This window comes from Entelurus aequoreus, linkage group LG20 (genome assembly GCF_033978785.1).
Source record: "Entelurus aequoreus isolate RoL-2023_Sb linkage group LG20, RoL_Eaeq_v1.1, whole genome shotgun sequence".
Lineage (NCBI taxonomy): Eukaryota > Metazoa > Chordata > Actinopteri > Syngnathiformes > Syngnathidae > Entelurus > Entelurus aequoreus.
The window spans coordinates 30,787,863-30,806,951 of NC_084750.1; the positions used below are offsets into that span (position 1 = coordinate 30,787,863).

Below are 19,089 nucleotides of genomic sequence, written 5' to 3' on the forward strand. Positions count from 1 at the left end.
AGAGCTCCGATTTGTGTATGGAACACAAGTCAAACTAACCACTAGCTTTGCATTCATTTACCCACAGGACATCACCCTGGAAAATGTATTTAGGAATTTGTTAATTTATTACAGATTGTAATGGAGTTGAAAATATTTACAATATGATAAAACAAACAAAACTGTTTGGCATTTGGAAAAATAGATGGACACAAATTAATGTAACCTTAAGTTAGAGGTACAGCTTAAACAGCAACATGAAAATGGTAAAAAACAAAACCAAAAGCAGAAGAATGTATTTTTATGCCCTGTGATATACACCTGCAACACAACTGTCAGAAATGTTGGGTGAGCACATTTTTCACTCTTCCCTTTAAATGCTCATTTCTTTTTCTCTTCATCCTTCTTGGTGTCAGGTTTAGGGCCAGTCTGTGAGGCCAGTGAACCCATAGCGTTACGGATGGCCTCGTTGTTAGGGTCAACGCCGGGAAGGTTCTCCAAGACGCTTTGAAGGAACTCTGGATCTTGCATCACGTCGTAGTCTTCTTCATCCTGAATGTAGAAAGTGACATTATGAACTAATTGTGTGCAGGAATTTATACTCTGAGTTAAAACTTGAACCCAATTAAATGTTCACCCTCACTCACTACCACTAGCCCTCACCTACTACCACTACACCCTCGAAATGAAGCAACAAGGGATAGAGCTTTGTAATCGTCCCTAGGAATTGGGACATCACTTTCTGCATAGTTTACATTCCGGCATGGAAGCGACTACGTAGTTACGTTTACACATATGTACTACCTAGGGTTTTCCCGATACCAATATGTTGGTACCGGTAACAAAATGTATATCGATATGTATTTCAATACTTTTCAAAATAAAGGGGACCACAAAAAATGTCATTATTGGCTTAATTTTAACATAAAATCTTATGGTAAAACTTATGATTAAACATACGTTTCTTATTGCACTTAAAGAACAATTTTAGAAGATTAGAATTCAAATTAAAAGGCAATTAACACACTGGGCTTTTCTTATTGCACTCAAAGAACAATTTACAATTTTACATATTACATGTAGCATGCCATAATCTAGATTTAGGTAAGAAAAAAAACAGAAAGCTTGACTGACATTGTATTAACTGCTTAATGATTTATGGTTACCAATTTTGATCTGTGGTTAAAGACAAATACAATAATTAGTAAATACTAAAAACAATACAACGGCTAAAACTACACATAAGAGATGTAGCAGGTAAAACAAACGTACAAGATAAAATACAAATTAAATAGAAGGAATTTGTTACAAAATTTAGTCAGATCACTTGTATTAGTTTACGCTACGTCGACGGTTTTGACTGCGCTAATAATTGGCAACAATGAAACCAGCTGTGTGCGCGTCTACGTATCTATATGTGCACATCAGGGGAGCTAGTTAACTACAGTATATTACCTGTAACTCTTGAAACTCCTGTGCAGATTTGAATGTTTATTTAAATATTACCTTAGGCTTCAAACACCGCTTCTGTGTTTAAAGTGTCACCTTTATCGTTAGTTTTGAAGCCCAAATACCGCCATATTTCCCTTTATTAACCAGTAGAATTGCCGTTTCTCATCATTCTTCCTTTCCACACAGTTTCTCCTTGTATGCGCTGTGTGCGCGTTGACACACACGTGCCTCGGCTCAGCAACGTCACCGCCGCACGGCAGCAGATGTTGATGGAAAAAAGTACCAATATTTTTCAATGGCATTCCCGTATTTTTCGGACTATAAGTCGCAGTTTTTTTCATAGTTTGGCCGGGGGTGCGACTATACTCAGGAGCGACTTATGTGTGAAATTATTAACACATTACCGTAAAATATCAAATAATATTATTTATCTCATTCACGTAAGAGACTAGACGTATAAGATTTAATCGGATTTAGCGATTAGGAGTGACAGATTGTTTGGTAAACGTATAGCATGTTCTATATGTTATAGTTATTTGAATGACTCTTACTTTTCACTTACTCTAACTTTTTTAATTAATTAGTACCGCTGTATTTGATTAGAAGCGGAGTACCGTACAACCTTAATCCCAACATTATATGGCAAACCCGGCAGCAATGGAGTTAACGGTTGAGATTGTTTTTTTTATCATTCACCAGTTTATGAATAAACAAATAACTACATGGAAAGCCACCGACGACTGCTGTCTCTTCTGATTTTTTTTAAAAGGTATGTAACGTTAATGTTTTCAAAATTGCAAGGATTTTGTCAGTATTTTAGTCCAATGTTAGCTAGCGTGCCTAGCTGGCTAACGTTACAAACTAATGTGTAATATTTAACTTTTGTAGATATTGAGGAATTAAGAGGAAATAGTGGATTCATTTAAATACCTGGGTGTTTCACCTCTACAATAAACTGGACTGGACTCAGAATCAAACGCTGTGTACAAGAAGGGTCAAAGTCGCCTACACCTCTTGAGGAGACTGAGGTCCTTCGGGGTGTGCAGATCACTGCTGCGCACCTTTTACGACACTGTGTTGGCTTCTGCTGTGTTCTATGCTGTCGTTTGCTGGGGTGGGGGCAGCACGATCAGAGACAGGAACAAACTTAATAAACTGAGAGCTGACTCCATCATAGGCTGCCCACTACACAGCATTGAGGAGGTGGCTGACAGAAGAATGCTGACCAAGTTGACATCCATCATGTCCAATCTCTCTCACACCATGCACAACACTGGAGACCCTGAATAGCTCCTTTAGCATTAGACTGTTAAATCCGCAGTTTAAGAAGGAGCACTACCACAGGTTCTTTCTACCCACAGCCATAAGACTTTACAACGCACTTATGTGATTACTGTGATGTTTTTTCGTAGGGTGGAATACGGTTATTAGAGATAAAACGCAACAAAAAAAACCCTATCTACACATATTAGTGAACAGTATGTAAATGTTAAATGGGCTATACTTGTATGGCGATTTTCTACTTTCAAGGTACTCAAAGCGCTTTGAAACTATTTCCACATTCACAAACTGATGGCGGGAGCTGCCATGCAAGGCCAAAACCACAACCCATCAGGAGCAAGGGTGAAGTGTCTTGCCCAAGGACACAACAGACGTGACTAGGATGGTGGAAGCCGGGGATTGAATCAAGAACACTCAGGTTGCTGGCACGGCCGCTCTCCCAACGGAGCCATGCCGTTGTGTAGTATATGTAGCATTTACAATTTTTTTGTTTTTCATTACGCTTTACTTCTGTTAAAAAACCTACACTGCAACAATGTAATTTCCCCATTGTGGGATTAAATAAAAGTCTATCCTATCCTATTCTATCCTAATTGGGAAACCACTACCCTCATGGGAACGCGCAAAATATAGGGATAGGGCTAAAAAGTAGTGCAACGGGGTGTATAGGGACTGGCCCTTGATCTAAGTAACATTTACCTTTGCCTCACTTGAGTCCATGTCAGCACCGGTGTCCATGTCCTCGCCACCCAACTCTACAAGACAATAAAGAAGCAGTCTTATTTGACTAAAAAAAAAAAGGTCTGATACAAGTCGACATCTATTGGATTGGCTGGCACATCGGTGAGCCATCGATTGTACATTTACTCATGACCTTGGCCAGAGACTTAAGGAGAATGAGAGTTGTTTTTGTTTTCTTTACATCTCTAGTGCATAATTTTAATGGGTGCATTTTGTTAGATGGGTGCATTTTGTTAGTTGAGTAGTATCGGGTAAAAAGAACAACCGAGAGGTCGCTTCCAATAGAATACAGGATTGTTAGTCCTATACAGAAGGTCTGAAGGTAAGTGGCAGTTCCATTCCTGTTGCCCGCACATCCTTCTTCCTTTATTTGTATCAATAATAACATAAATCTGCTTAGCGATAATGAAAAAAGTTAAGAATACTTCAACACACGTGGACCTAAACAGATCCAATTTTCATAGAAATTACACCTTTGGTTCTCAAATCTTACATTGACTTAAATGAGCATTTAAAAGAAAATGCACTGGACCAGGATTTCATGAGTTGGTCAACATAAACAGGTTTGACTTAAATGGACATTGTCCCACTTCTTTTAGAGCTCTGATTCTACCTCCAAAAAGGTAGAAAAATAGCAGATTTGACTTTGTCCCCCTTCATGCCATTTATACAGAACAGCGACAAACAAAAACACTGGCTTGTACAAGCAGTATAGTAAACAGCATTTCATACTCATACTTCGGAAAAGCCAAACTAATTCAACTGTGAAGAACTAAATGAGCGACAACAATGTGTGCAAAGTGTTGCTTATAGTTCCAAAAATGTTTTAAATTCTAACGGAAGGTAGCCTCTTGAGAGACTGTCTTTTTGATTGTGTCTGGGAGGCAACAGTCTGTCTGTATTCAAAAGAAAACTTAAAACACGTTTCTTTGCAAAAAGCTTTCAGTCACGGGTAACACATGGCAAATCCTAGGCACCCTTTTAGTTTTACTGCCGGAGGCCAGTGATATACTAAGTTGTTTTAGGGACTACGTATCCAGAACGCTAAGAACCTGAGGACATGGTCTCTTCCCCTCACTTACCACTATTTGTTTGTCTCTTCCTATGAACCAGCATCCTCTTCAGTGGACATTTGATTTTGGTCTATTTTTTGTCAAGAGTTACAGGAGCGCTCTGCTGTCTTTGAGGCTTTACTTCAAAAAAGGTAGTCAAAGATCATGTATATGACAGCTTTACACTGTAAAAAAAAAAAAAGTTTTTACGGTAAAATACTGGCAGTTCAGTCATCAATTTTTTACTGTAAAAATCAAAGTGGTACAGTTTTTCCCATTCATATTAAAGCACTGCAAAAACAACCATCGTAGATTCCTAGATGAATAAAACTAGCAGCTCTGTCAGAATTTTGCCATAAAAATAATAGCGGTACTGTTTTTCAATTTAACGTAATTAAGTGTAAAACCACTGTAAATTTTTCGGTAAAATGTTGGCTACTAGTTTGCCAGTTTTTTTTTTAATTGTAGAATGTGTAGTGTTTTAGGGAATCTGCTAAAAAAGATGTTTGTCTTTCCGAGTTAGAACTAAAGTCGGGTGAGCCAGTTTGATGTAATTTCCGGGCTGGATTTGGCCTGCCAGTTAAATAGTTCTGCAATAGGTCATTGTTATGAGTTTTGCGGTGTCATTAACCCCTCTGTCTCTTTCGTCTGTGGTTGGGGCTCCCTGCCTCTAGAGGTGCGGTTGGCAACCCAACAGAGCCTGGGTTCTACTTGACGCCACCAAGTGCTTGCGCATGTGGGTTAGTTGTCATTAAAGGGGAACTGCAATTTTTTTTTAATTTTGCCTATTATTCACTATCCCTATGTAAGATAAGAAAACATGTTTTTCTTCTTTTTTTGCATTCTAAGTCGTAAAATATGGCAAGTATTAGGTGGCTAAGAATGCAACTAAACTACACTACTCTGGCCATAAAGCCTGCACCCTTAAAGCCCTCTAAAAACCATCCATACAGTGCAAACAATACTCTACTATAGGGCTGCAACTAACGATTAATTTGATAATCGATTAATCTGTCGATTATTACTTCGATTAATCGATTAATTATCGGATAAAAGGGACAAACTACATTTCTATCCTTTCCAGTATTTTATTGAAAAAAACAGCATACTGGCACCATACTTATTTTGATTATTGTTTCTCAGCAGTTTATAAATAAAGGTTTATAAAAAAAAAAAAGGTTTTAAATGAAATTGCCTCTGCGCATGCGCATAGCACAGATCCAACGAATCGATGACTAAATTAATCGCCAACTATTTTTATAATCGATTAGTTGCTGCAGCCCTACTCTATTTAAATCTCAAGACTTGAATATTAACCTAGTATTAGCGATATTGTTATTATAAACGCTAAAGCAGACAAACTATTTTCAGCGGCGCCGTCATCACAGAGAGCTTGTGCTTGTGCAGAGAGCTTGTGCAGCTACAGTATTGGCATACTGATCTCTAGCTGCTGCGCCACTTAGTTGGTAAAAGTTAATTCTAGATTATAAATCCCGCCTCTTACTTGGATAGTAGAAACCTGGGGCCGTACTTATCAAGCTTCTCAGAATTACTCCTAAGAAGTCTGCTAAGAGTTGACTTAAGAGTAAATAAATTCTTCGCTGAAAGCTGCACTTAAAAGTTAGTTATCAAGCGTCTTACTCACACTTTCAGCGAAGTGTAGGACTGAATCTTAAGTGTCACACTCAGAGCTGAATTACGACATTACTATGTGCCGTAAATGGAATTTTAGGTGACGTCATTTCTGTGTCCATAGAAATGACCAATCACGGAAGGGACTCCGTTGTCTAAGAATAAAGAAATATCTTGGAAATATTTAAGTGGACAATGGGAGTGTATATTTTGACAATAAACTACAAAATAATACAAAACAAACTAGTCCCCGCCGGCACTCACGCTACCGCTCCCTCTCTTCTGTCGCCCACACACTCACTGACGTCACTCACCTCACGGCCACACACATACGCTACTGTCATAACATTTTCTTTCCAATTCATTAATTAGGCAACTAATTTGAAACTGGTGTGGGTGGCTCTATATATACTAGCCCACTGCAGCCACATGCAGAAATCAACATGGAATCGTAAAGTATTAAATCTGTGACAAAAATAATACCCGCTCTGTCTAAACGATACCGTTTGATCAGCTGCTCGTCATCAAACAAATCCAGAACATCATTCCGCTCCCTGAATGTTCGCGCACGTCTCTCTCGCCTCAGTGCCATCCCCTGCTGGCAACTCCTAACCACTTAAGACACCTCTGAAGGTCTCTTAAATATCGTGGAGAGTAGGAGTGATTCTTAGACTTAAGAACATTGATAAAAAGCTTTTATTCTTAAGTTTGAGAGTAGGACTAAATTTCGCAAATTCTCAGGACTTAAGTGTAAAATGGCACTCTAAGAAGCTTGATAAGTACGGCCCCTGGAAGATGGTAAACTTTGACATCCAATTTATACCCAGAAATAGTGTGAAAGACACAAAAAGACACTCGTTCGCGGCACCTTTTTTTTTAACCCTTTGTGAGGCTTATGATTAATTCTTCATCTAAACAGGACAATAGAACAATCCCATCAGTCAACATCCCAGTGAGAGCAGATATTGTACAATAAGTGATTATTTTATTGTGATCAGAGTTTGTGTATCTTGTTTTAGCACTTAGCAAAACTGCTGCATGATGCTTAGTGGTTCACTACAGCTGGATCTGTTTTGCACACCGCTTCTAAAACTTGAAGATACTCTGTATATTCCGGATAAGAAATATAAGGTTCTGAATCATCATTTATCCCAAAGTAGTGTTTGTTGGTTCTCTAAAGTCTACCATGAGTAGTAGTGTTGTTGTTGTTGAGGGGAAAAGAGAACGCTGTGAGGCGTCTGGGAAATTAATGCACTGCTGTATGCTTAAAATGTGCAAAATACATAATATTACATGTTATTATGAATGTGCTTGTTACTACATTACATATTTATTTACAGCTTGTATATAAAATGATAAAGGCTTTTGGATGTTTTTAGAGCACGTTATAGGAGAAATAGACCGACTCCCATTGGCTCCATTGTTATCTGACTCTTGCTAGTGTTTATTTACGATTTACAATGCAATAAAAAAAGAAAAAGATGTGTTTGTGTCTTAAAAATTGTGAATGATGGACAAAAGTTTTTTAAAAAAGGTGCAGTTCCCCTGTATAAAGAGTTCTAGACCTGCTCTATCTATGGATTGTCTTGAGGTAACTTCTGTTCTGAATTGGCACGATATAAATAAAACAGAGTTTACTTTATGCGACTTAATTATGTGAATATACAGTATATTAGACATGACAGCCTTAACCTGCTGCTGATCCTTGCATGGACATCTGAAGAGCATATGCTATCTGTTCGTCCTCTGTCATACGGCTGAAATCAGGCAACGCAGGTGTAGCAGAGTCTGTATTTGGAACGGACAGCTTCAACAGGGCATCCTCAGATTCTAGAACAGAAAGAAAGACAGATGATAACAATGTGTGTCTCATGCACCCATCTTTCTATTATATATGAAAGTCTACCCCAGCTAATGGCTGATACTTAAGGAAAGACACTAAGAGTTTGTGGATTACCGTCCGCAGGTGAGGAAATTTCAGCTTCAGCAGCTGATACCACAGCGGCTCTGCGGGCTTCATCCTCTTGCCGTTGTCTCTGCTCCTCCATCGACACCCTTAGAGCCTAGAAAGGTAAAAGTAAGATTTACATTTTAAAAGAGAAGACTAAAACAGTGGAGTACAGCAAGCAGATTGACCAGGGCCAATGCTGATTGTTAATAGTCAATGACGCCGATAACCAATATTTTAAGCAAATATTATTTTGCAGTAAAAGTTAGTAAACAGCTGGATAAAACCGTGTTTGTTTTTTAGGGTTTCTTTTAATGAAAATCTCGGACCAGTAGCAACAAAATGTTTTATGCGGCGCAACGGTTGTGGTTAACTTGCCGCCAAAAAACATTGGGGGATTTCACAAACACCTTTATTACATGCCTCTAATGCAGGCAAGAATACACTTTTGCCTTTTAAAATATTGAAAATCTCCTGGGAAAATTGGTAAAAAATATGGGATATTTAAAATGCCTTCCACCTGAGTACAGCTGAGATAGGCTCCAGCCCCTCGTGACCCTGAGAGAGACAAGCGGCATAAAATGGAGGAATGGGAAAACGTTTTTTTAAATAATAATTTCATGACCTGAACAAAAGCTCTCTACGTCAAAAATAAATCGCCATTCACTCAATTTTATAGCAGTTTATGGATTTACTACATTGTAAGGTTTCCTTGTGAGGAACCCTGAAATATTGTGAACATTTAAATAAAACTTAACTCATAACTCATAGTTGAGACATTTTTCAAGCTGGCTAACTTGATTTTTCCTGACTGTTACAGAAAGTATGAGAATGTGTGAGCTCATGCCTGCTCTTTTTTACTTACATAATAGGTCTCGTATTTTTCAAGATATTTTTGGCGGAGTCTTCACGTCTATCCATCTCTGCCACATTGGTATTTAATTAAATCACAGAGCATGAAACTCCTGGTGCTCCTTTAATGAGCCCACGCTCGGAGTGTTGCGGATGGAGACTTTTCGAGCGACTCCATCGCTGTACTAGCAAAAACAAACAAAACAGGACCGGGAAGACACCAGGAAAGAAGAACAAAAACTGAATTTCCCCGCAAAAATGTAAAGTTTTGACAGGTAAGCAGAGTAGGCTAGGCATACTGTGGGCAACCATCACTGCATTAAAAGGAGAGAAAGGGGAGGCGCAGCCGCGCCCACAGTGAGGAGACCGGAGAAGAATTTTTACAAGAACTCAAATAAATGACTGTCAGATATCACAACATATTTGGGGAGAATTATTGACAATGACACTAACTTTTATTCTTAAATGAATAATATTTTTAAAAAATTGTGCTGCGGCAAAAATGGAACTTCTCTCATGCAGGGCAAAAGAGCTTGTGCATGAGCTGTGGTTATTACAATCTACTTCACTAATTATCAGTGTTGGGACTAACGCGTTACTTAACATCGTTAGTTTCGGCGGTAACTAGTAATCTAACACGTTATTTTTTATATTCAGTAACTCAGTTACCGTTACTACATGATGCGTTACTGCGTTATTTTACGTTATTTTTTATGTAGTATCGGCTAGAAACAGAAGATCCGAGTGTGTTTTATTGGAGAGTTGCAGTGTCGTCCTTCTGAATCTTCCTCTGTCACAAGCCGGAGAGAAGAAAAGAGGCGCGCTCTGCGTGTGTGTCTGGGTGTGGGTGTGGGGAGGGGAGGGACACACGTGATCCGCTGTTTGATATATGAAAAAAAAAAAGAAAAGTTGTTCGCACGTTCAGTCCACACACAGCGTGGTCATGGCGAGCGGAGTAACGGAGGAGCTTCAACGCGCCACGCCATTTAATCGGTGTGTTTATAGGTGCAGACTCCGTTGTGCAAAACGAGGGTTTTAAACACATGCTGAACGTGCTTGAGCCACGTTACGACATCCCGTCGCGCACCCACTTCAGCGATAAGATTGTGCCAGATCTTTATGAGCAGGAGAAGAAAAAAGTTGTGGATGAACTATCCCGAGCATCATCTGTTGCGCTCACGACAGACGGGTGGACGTCCAGGGGAACTATGTGACGATAAACGCTCACTTCATCACAGCAGACTGCCAGATGAGAAGACACGCCCCCTCTACGAGAGTCACCTTGCGCAGGTACTGACACAAGCAGTGGAGGAATGGAAGATAAAGATATCCCAGTCACACGGGATAATGCCAAAAATCTAATAATTGAAGTGAATGAGGCAGGACTGGGACCACAGATTCCACTTCTCCTTCTATGCCACATCAATATGGAATGCACTCCCAACAGGTGTAAAAGAAAGGGCATCTCTATCCTCCTTCAAAACCGCACTAAAAGAACACCTCCAGGCAACTTCAACCGTAAACTAACAAACTTCCTTTTACATCCTACCTCCCCGGATTGTAAATAATCAAATGTAAATAATCAAATATAGATACTTATTCTTATGCTCTCTGATCTCTATCTCTATGTCCACTACTTGCTGTACATATCCCACCAAGTCAGTCCTACACTGTTCCAATGTCCATTTTTCTGATGATGCAATTGTTGATGACTGAAGTGTTGATATCAACCAAACCCCCCTGTTCTCTTACCAAAGCCAGCTCTGGGTCTGCACTGGGATCTACTCCAAACTCAAAGTCGCTGGCGCCCAGGCCTAACACTGCACCGCCTTCCCCGGCGAGGATGGGCGAGGACAGCAGAGCGTCCGCCAGACTGGGGCCAGGAGGCACTGTGACCAGATGAGAGCCGCTGCCCTCTTTACCATTCAGCGTGTTAATGAAGGTCGTCAGTTTTTCTGTGTTCATCTCCTGTGAAAGATGTGAAAGACATTACAGTGACTAGATGCAGGTGTGTGTATGCGTGTGTGTGTGTGTGTGCCAATACCTCTTCTCCAAAGTTAATAATATCCACATTAACCTTTTCTTTCTTCAGACGTTTTGCCATTTTGACCAACTAAGATGAAAAAACAAACAAAAAAAAACGTTACTTCCTAGACATGATGGCAAACATAAGCTCAACAGGTCAGTAATAAATACCAAATTTGGGGGATTTAAAAAAATATATTGACACCTCCTATATACACTATATTGCCAAAAGTATTTGGCCACCCATCCAAATGATCAGAATCAGGTGTCCTAATCATTTGGTGTATAAAATCAAGCACTTAGGCTTGGAGACTGTTTCAACAAACATTTGTGAAAGAATGGGCTGCTCTCAGGAGCTCAGTGATTTCCAGCGTGGAAATGTCATAGGATGCGACCTGTGCAACAAATCCAGTCGTAAAATTTCCTCACTCCTAAATATTCCAAAGTCAACTGTCGGTTTTGTTATAAGAAAATGGAAAAGTTTGGGAACAACAGCAACTCAGCCACCAAGTAGTAGGCCAAGTAAACTGACAGAGAGGGGTCAGCGGATGCTGAAGTGCATTGTGCAAAGAGGCCGCCGACCTTCTACACAGTCAGTTGCTACAGAGCTCCAAACTTCATGTGACCTTCCAGTTATCCCACGTACAGTACGCAGAGAGCTTCATGGAATGGGTTTCCATGGCCGAGCAGCTGCATCTAAGCCATACATCACCAAGTCCAATGCAAAGCGTCGGATGCAGTGGTGTAAAGCATGCCGCCACTGGACTCTAGAGCAGTGAAAACGCGTTCTATGGAGTGATGAATCACGCTTTTCCATATGGCAATCTGATGGACGAGTCTGGGTTTGGAGGTTGCCAGGAGAACGATACATTTCGGACTGCATTGTGCAAAGTGTGAAATTTGGTGGAGGAGGAATTATGGTGTGGGGTTGTTTTTCAGGAGTTGGGCTTGGCCCCTTAGTTCCAGTGAAAGAAACTTTGAATGCTCCAGGATACCAAAACATTTTGGACAATTCCATGCTCCCAACCTTGTGGGAACAGTTTGGAGAGGGCCCCTTTCTCTTCCAACATGACTGTGCACCAGTGCGCAAAGCAAGGTCCATAAAGACATGGATGACAGAGTCTGGTGTGGACTAACTTGACTGGCCTGCACATAGTCCTGACCTGAACCCGATAGAACACCTTTGGGATGAATTAGAACAGAGACTGAGAGCCAGGCCTTCTCGACCAACATTTATGTGTGACTTCACCAATACGCTTTTGGAAGAATGGTCAAACATTGCTATAAACACACTCTGCAACCTTGTGGACAGCCTTCCCAGAAGAGTTGAAGCTGTAATAGCTGCAAAAGATCTCATTCCTATTGGGTTAGGAATGGGATGGCACTGAGTGAGTCAAGGCAGGTGGCCAATAACTTTTGGCAATATAGTATTTATATATATATATATATATATTATAGACTTTTGTTGTTTCAGAGAAAAAATAGAGTAATATATGTATTCAAATGTACACATTTGAAGATGTATACATTATTCTCTAATATTGTGATGATTTACAAATAGGTTTTAATGACAAATTCGGGGAACAGGTAGTATTTAGAGTGTTGTGGCAGGCGGCCCACCTCGCAATTACTTGAGGCAAATTTGGATAGCTACGAAAATAATTTGAAGAATAAAAGGCACAATGATACATGAAAAAAATTTAACTTTACAAATAACACCCTTATTTGTCTTTAAATGACATGCACATGCGTCCGGGCCAGTTAGACAATGATGACATCTAGACATCACTACAAATACATCTCAGTCCTTTGGTTAGAACTAAAAAATAGTAAGTAGTCCAAAGATTTAAATGTGTTGTTTACAACTAGTATTAACTAATACATATTTTCCTTGACCAAATTCAGCACAAAAACAAATTGCAAACAATCTTACCTCTTTTTCATTGTCCTCTACTGGACTGCCAACAAACGCAATGATGCGCATCTTGTGGTTTTTGCCCTGTCTGTGCTTCAAGGCCAACTTCAAAGTAGAGGAGAACACAAACATATAAAACCAGAAGCGCAGCGTAGAATGCAGTAATGCAGAATACAAAATTAAAAAATACTTACATGTGCTACCCTGATGCCCGTGCAGAAGCTGATATTTCCACGAGGCTGTACCGCATGCAGCTTTGACAGTATCCTTCCCGTGTCTGGAGTCAGTGTTGTCAGCACTTCACAGTTGCTACCCAAAAAAAAAAACTAGTATCATTTTCATGTTTTATTTTAAGACAGAATCTCAAGGTATTATATGATATCCCATACATGGCTCCCAGTAATAGTTCGATAACGGTGATGCTGCGACAGGGGTGGAAAATAAATGTTCTCGTTTGTATTTTGCAGAAGTGTTGTCCCCGTAACAAAGAATATTTCGATATTTTAAAATACTTTTCAAAATAAAGGGGACAACGAAATAATGTCATGATTGGCTTTATTTTAACAGAAAATCTTATCATACATTTAACATGTTTCTTATTGAAATCAAACAACAATTTTGACAATGAATAACATCGTGAACATACTAGACTTCTCTTTTAGCAGTGAGTAAGCGGGTTACAAAGGCTCCTAATTTGGCTGCTGACGTATGCAGTAACACATTGTGTCACTTCCCATTTTATAATTTTGTCAAAGTTATGAGAGACAAGTGGTAGAAAATGGATGGATGGATGGATTATTAATATACTTGTTCATTTACTGTTAATATCTGGTTTCTTTCTTACTAACATATTCTTTCTACACTTTTGCTAAAATGTATTAAGCAAATATTCTTCTGTTCTTTGGCTACTTTACATAAGTTTTGGTTGATACTACAAATGTGGGTATCGAGTAGTTATAGGGTCATACTCAAATTCCTCCTCTGTCCAGGGACGCATTTCCTGAGTTTATAAACAATTAAAAAATTCTTCAGTAATGCGGGCGCTGTATCGGTCCGTTGTGGTGAAGAAGGAGCTGAGCCGCAAGGCAAAGCTCTCAATTTACCGGTCGATCTACGTTCCCATCCTCACCTATGGTCATGAGCTTTGGGTTATGACCGAAAGGACAAGATCACGGGTACAAGCGGCCGAAATGAGTTTCCTCCGCCGGGTGGCGGGTCTCTCCCTTAGAGATAGGGTGAGAAGCTCTGTCATCCGGGAGGAGCTCAAAGTAAAGCCACTGCTCCTCCACATCGAGAGGAGCCAGATGAGGTGGTTCGGGCATCTGGTCAGGATGCCACCCGAACGCCTCCCTAGGGAGGTGTTTAGGGCACGTCCGACCGGTAGGAGGCCACAGGGAAGACCCAGGACACGTTGGGAAGACTATGTCTCCCAGCTGGCCTGGGAACGCCTCGGGATCCCCCGGGAAGAGCTAGACGAAGTGGCTGGGGAGAGGGAAGTCTGGGCTTCCCTGCTTAGGCTGCTGCCCCCGCGACCCGACCTCGGATAAGCGGAAGAAGATGGATGGATGGATGGATAAAAAATGACAAGATTTTGAGATAATAATAAAAATATCGATGTAACAACTGTAATATCTACTGTATACAGCTCTTATACACGCTTGCTTGCTGTTAGCGGTTAACTATTTTATCCTCCTACGGCAGGTCTATTCCACTGATGGCCAGCGGGCCACATTCGGCTTGTCGAACATCACCCAAATAGACTTGATGGAAAAACCATTCAAACTAGGGTTGATCATGTATGCAGAACTCCTGCCACCACGCAGCGAGGCATGTGTCACAATGAAGCAGCATTGGGGGAGTAGAATGAGACTACTCATTCAAACCAAAGATGACCCTGAAAAAAGATCTAAATAATTCGCGAAAATTGTATTTCTTACAGCGACTGGACAAACTCTGAATGTTCTGCCTTGAACCAGTGCTCGAGTCATTGTCTTCCGTCGGACCTCTGACTTCATGATTTATTTTGTATTCGCAGTCGTGTTTTTGGATGAGTAACTCTCTAGCGATCAAAGCTCGTTTGATACATGTAGCGCTAAATTTCACCAGTAGACGGCAATAACGCTACACCTTAGGTTTAATTGTGTGCAATGTTTGCTGTGGAAGTTGTTTAATTTCTATATGCGTAAACATCTGTAGTTTACTGTGTGAATGTATTAACACTAAATCTTTTTTATGTATGTAAAATATACATTGGACAGTATTTATGTACAATAAACAATGAACGTTATACTTTTGTAATGTTTATTTTATGTTTATATTTTCAGTCTTATAAAACTAAATGAAAGAAGAAGTGTAAAGAAATAAAACTGAGGATTGAAGAGAACATTAATCCTTAACAAAACTTCTGGAGCTTTTGTTTCTTCATGCTGTTATAACTATTTCACTAGTTATACACACTGGAATCAAGTAGCAAGGGCAGAATAACACATTTATTGACAGAGTGATCATTTTGCTTCAGCCTGTGCTACATTGTCCTGTGGTGTCCCTGAAGGCTCGATCCTAGGACCAATCCTGTTTTCAATGTACATCCTGCCCATGCAAGACATTTAAAAAATATATATTGTATCATCTTTATGATGGTGATGCACAAATCTATGTTACTCTAAAAAGGAAAAGTAACATGTTTAAAATCACTTTTAAGTTGTCTTGAGGACATAAAAGCATTGTTGGCGGTAAACTTCCTTCATTTAAATTACAACAAGACGGAAATCTTTTTTTTTTTACTCAAAAGTAAACCAGAATGCTCACCCCAGTGACCTGGACTCCCTGATACCTTATTTTAAGCCCACAGTCACAAATCTTGGTTTGAAGTTTGACAATTTTTTTTAAATTGGGACAGCAGATTAATTCTGTTGTTCGATCCAGTTTTTATCATCAAAGACTTTTAGTAAAAATGAAATCAGTTTTATCTTTTAATGACTGAGCGGGTAATCCATGCTTTTATTTCATCACGTTTGTACTACTGCAACTCATTCTATGTTGGATAGAACTGCATGGATGATAATTGTAAGAAACAGAGTTTATTTGTCGCCATGGAGGCGAGGAGTTAGAAGAAGCTAAAACACTGTGAAAGGACATTGTCACTAGCTATGTTTTAAAGTAACACTGTTTATAGCTTCACCTTTATCCTTAATTTTTAAGCCAAATTATGCCCATGCTTCCTTTTCTGTCTCTACACTGTTTCTAAATATAAGTGATATGTGCACGTGTTGACTCGTGACAGGTGCCTCGGCTCATATTACTACCAATGTCACCACGGTGCGCCCTCATGTCCATAAAGTGCCGTATTGTTTCAAAGCCAGTATAGTACTTTTTTGATTTCATTAGTACCAGTATAACTATTTTACAACCCTATTTTACAGCATAAATTAACCGCCTGTAAGATAAACACAGTGCTGCTTACTTTGCCATGGTAATGAGGCCCACATTGTTTTCAGGGTTGCTGCGAGTCTTGGAGTGACAAACAATATTAACTGCATCCTGCTGAGCCTGAAGCCTGGTGGGCAGAAAGTCGCCATTGCGCATGTATTCACTGTTGTCCACACTAAAAACACAACAAAAAATAGGCTGTTAAAAGACCAACAAAATATCAGTAAAAGTAGGCATGTTTAAGTGACTGCCTACAAGGTGCAAACTTTAAAAAGCATTATATACCGCCAATTTCCGGTTTTGAGCACAAACTGCACCCCATGTAACACATTAGATATGTTTAAGATGTTGTCACCTAATAATAGTGATTCGGGAAAATTTAGCTACTAACCATAACTATCAGTCTATCGTAACAACCTGATTATTGCTTCCATGGGAATGCTTTTAGTATGTGCAGGTGCTCTATGCGTGTGTACAAAACAGCTTTGCGTGACAGGCTGAATCCAGTCAAGAAAATATTTATTTCAATATGATTCGTAATAGTAAAAAAATCTTAACTGTTTTTAAATATGTTCTTTTCAACCACTTAACATAAGCTAGCTCATGGTGTTCTTGTTATATGTTTTTGTTTGAAAAACATAACTTTGAGCAAGTTGCAAAAAGTCACTAAGTATTGTTCATTTAGGTTTAGCACAGGAGTGTCAAAACTTTCTCCATTGAGGTCCAAACACACAAAAAAAAGAAAGCATGTGGGGGCCATTTTGATATTAAAACCAATACAATATTTATTGTACCCATTAAGGTTCCCCTCAATTTTAGTGAATGTTAAAGGTCCCAGGGACCCGGAAGGGTCTCAATCATTTAAGTGTAAAAAAACATGTCATATATTGATATATTTTCAAATCCAACTTCAAATCTATTGGTTGACATAAAGTTAAAACTTTTTTTAATGTTTGTTATTTTTGTCAAAAGAAAACCGGTGTTTTTATGGCAAACACTCAAAATATGCAAAAATTGTTTAATGGAATATCCATTTATGTAATTAGATCCTTAAGTAGGTAAATTAATCATTACCACATTCAGCAATGAGAGTTAAACAAAAAAACATCAGACTAAAGGTCTCAGGTATCTAAAAAAGCTAAATCTGCATCAAGTTCGGCTCTATTTGTCGATTATGAGTTTTTATTATGTTTACATTGATTTAGATTTTTTTGTAGCAATGTCAGTTTTAAAGAAAAAAAACAGTCTGCATTGCAACTTTATGTTATTAGTGTCAATGTTATAACATATTTTCGCTACTTCACACCTGTTTGCACTGCTTTTGTTCCACTTATGTTTATTTTTGTAAAAGTATTTTTAAAATGTGCCGCGGGGCGCAAAAAAAAGTACCTGCCAGCCGTAAATGGTGCCCGGGCCGCACTTTGGACATCTTTGGTTTTGGCATGACCCCTCATAGTCATAGTAAAATATCACAATTGTAAAATCCTTGTGGGCCTTAGCTGACGTGTCACGGGGTACAATTGTCTTGCTATGACAGCAAACGAGATAGCAAATAATACATCAAAATAACGATGGTTATAATATTCATATTGGTGTTTATAGTTTATTGTGGTAAGTCTGCAGGAAACGGATGTAGCTCAATGCTAACAAATTCGCAACAACCGACGATTGCAGCTAATGCTAACACATTTAAATAGCTGGTTTTATCAAATATGAACCAACAACTGACACAGCACTATTTTCTATATCAACTGAAAATTAACACTTATTTGTTTGTCATTCGTGAATACAATAAATATAGTTTGTGACAAACAAATATTGTTTTAGCTAGCTATACGCTAAGTGACTAGCGTTGGGGAGTGACTCAGGAAAAAACCCAAATAAAGTATTTATCTTAAACAAACAAATATAACAGCAAAACGACATCAAAGTGTGTTTAATTAATCTATCAAATTATTTCCTCCCATCACATAAAATTACATTAAGCGTTAGTTTTAAACCTATGTTGGTATCCTTACCAGACCATAGTACTTTCGAGCACCATCTTGAAGGCTCTTGTTATCTACGTCATCGTGATGCGTGCTGGGTAATGCAGTTTATATTAGTTTTTTAGGAAGAAACGCCTAAAGTGTATTTTATGTGTCATGGACTCATTAATTATAGTTTAATAATTATAATAATAAAGCAAAATATATAACTAAAATATACGTACAAAATATAAGTAAATAGAGCAGAAGTCCCCATAATACAAACCAAGGGCTGGATTTGGCCGTGAAGTGATCACAATCTGGCTCGCTGGACGTTAAAAAAATGTAAAAAAGTTTTTTTTTTAATTTTAAAAAATTATGCAAGTTTTTAAAAAACTTGAAAAGGTAAAAAAAATGTTATAAAAGTAAACAAAAAAATAAATAAATAAATAAAGTTAAACTTTTTTTTTATATATAGCCTATCCAGTCGCTCAGGCAAATCATTTTGTTGACATAGATAATTATTTTGTTGCCCAATTTGACTTCATTAAATATTTTGATATATTTAGTGTTTGGTGCGGCTGGACCAAAGCAGGAGGGATAGAAAAAAGGGAGGGGGGGTTACAGAGAGGGGAATTGTAGGGACAAGAGGAGGACAAAAAAATAAAAAATTAAAACAATAATTATATATGATGTCTGGGCCCCTGGTCACATTCTTTCAAGCCAACGGTCTTCAGTCTGCACTTGTTATTTACAACTATTCATAAAATACACTTTAAAAATATCCCAAATGGAACAATTTGACGATAGCCAACA

The 19,089-nt window shown here is 38.8% G+C and overlaps 1 protein-coding gene across 1 annotated transcript; it reads right to left on the bottom strand.

Moving 5' to 3' along the window:
• Window positions 1-264: 264 nt before the first annotated feature.
• LOC133636193 (26S proteasome non-ATPase regulatory subunit 4-like) lies at window positions 265-18,413 on the bottom strand. Its single transcript, XM_062029962.1, has 10 exons — window positions 18,325-18,413; window positions 16,341-16,481; window positions 13,072-13,186; window positions 12,896-12,982; window positions 10,982-11,050; window positions 10,690-10,905; window positions 8,095-8,200; window positions 7,830-7,967; window positions 3,412-3,467; window positions 265-531 (listed from the first exon to the last, which is right to left on the bottom strand). Exons 1-10 carry the CDS (start codon window positions 18,348-18,350, stop codon window positions 361-363), a joined length of 1,125 nt encoding a protein of 374 aa, XP_061885946.1. The 5' UTR covers window positions 18,351-18,413; the 3' UTR covers window positions 265-360.
• Between the last annotated feature and the right edge of the window lie 676 nt (window positions 18,414-19,089).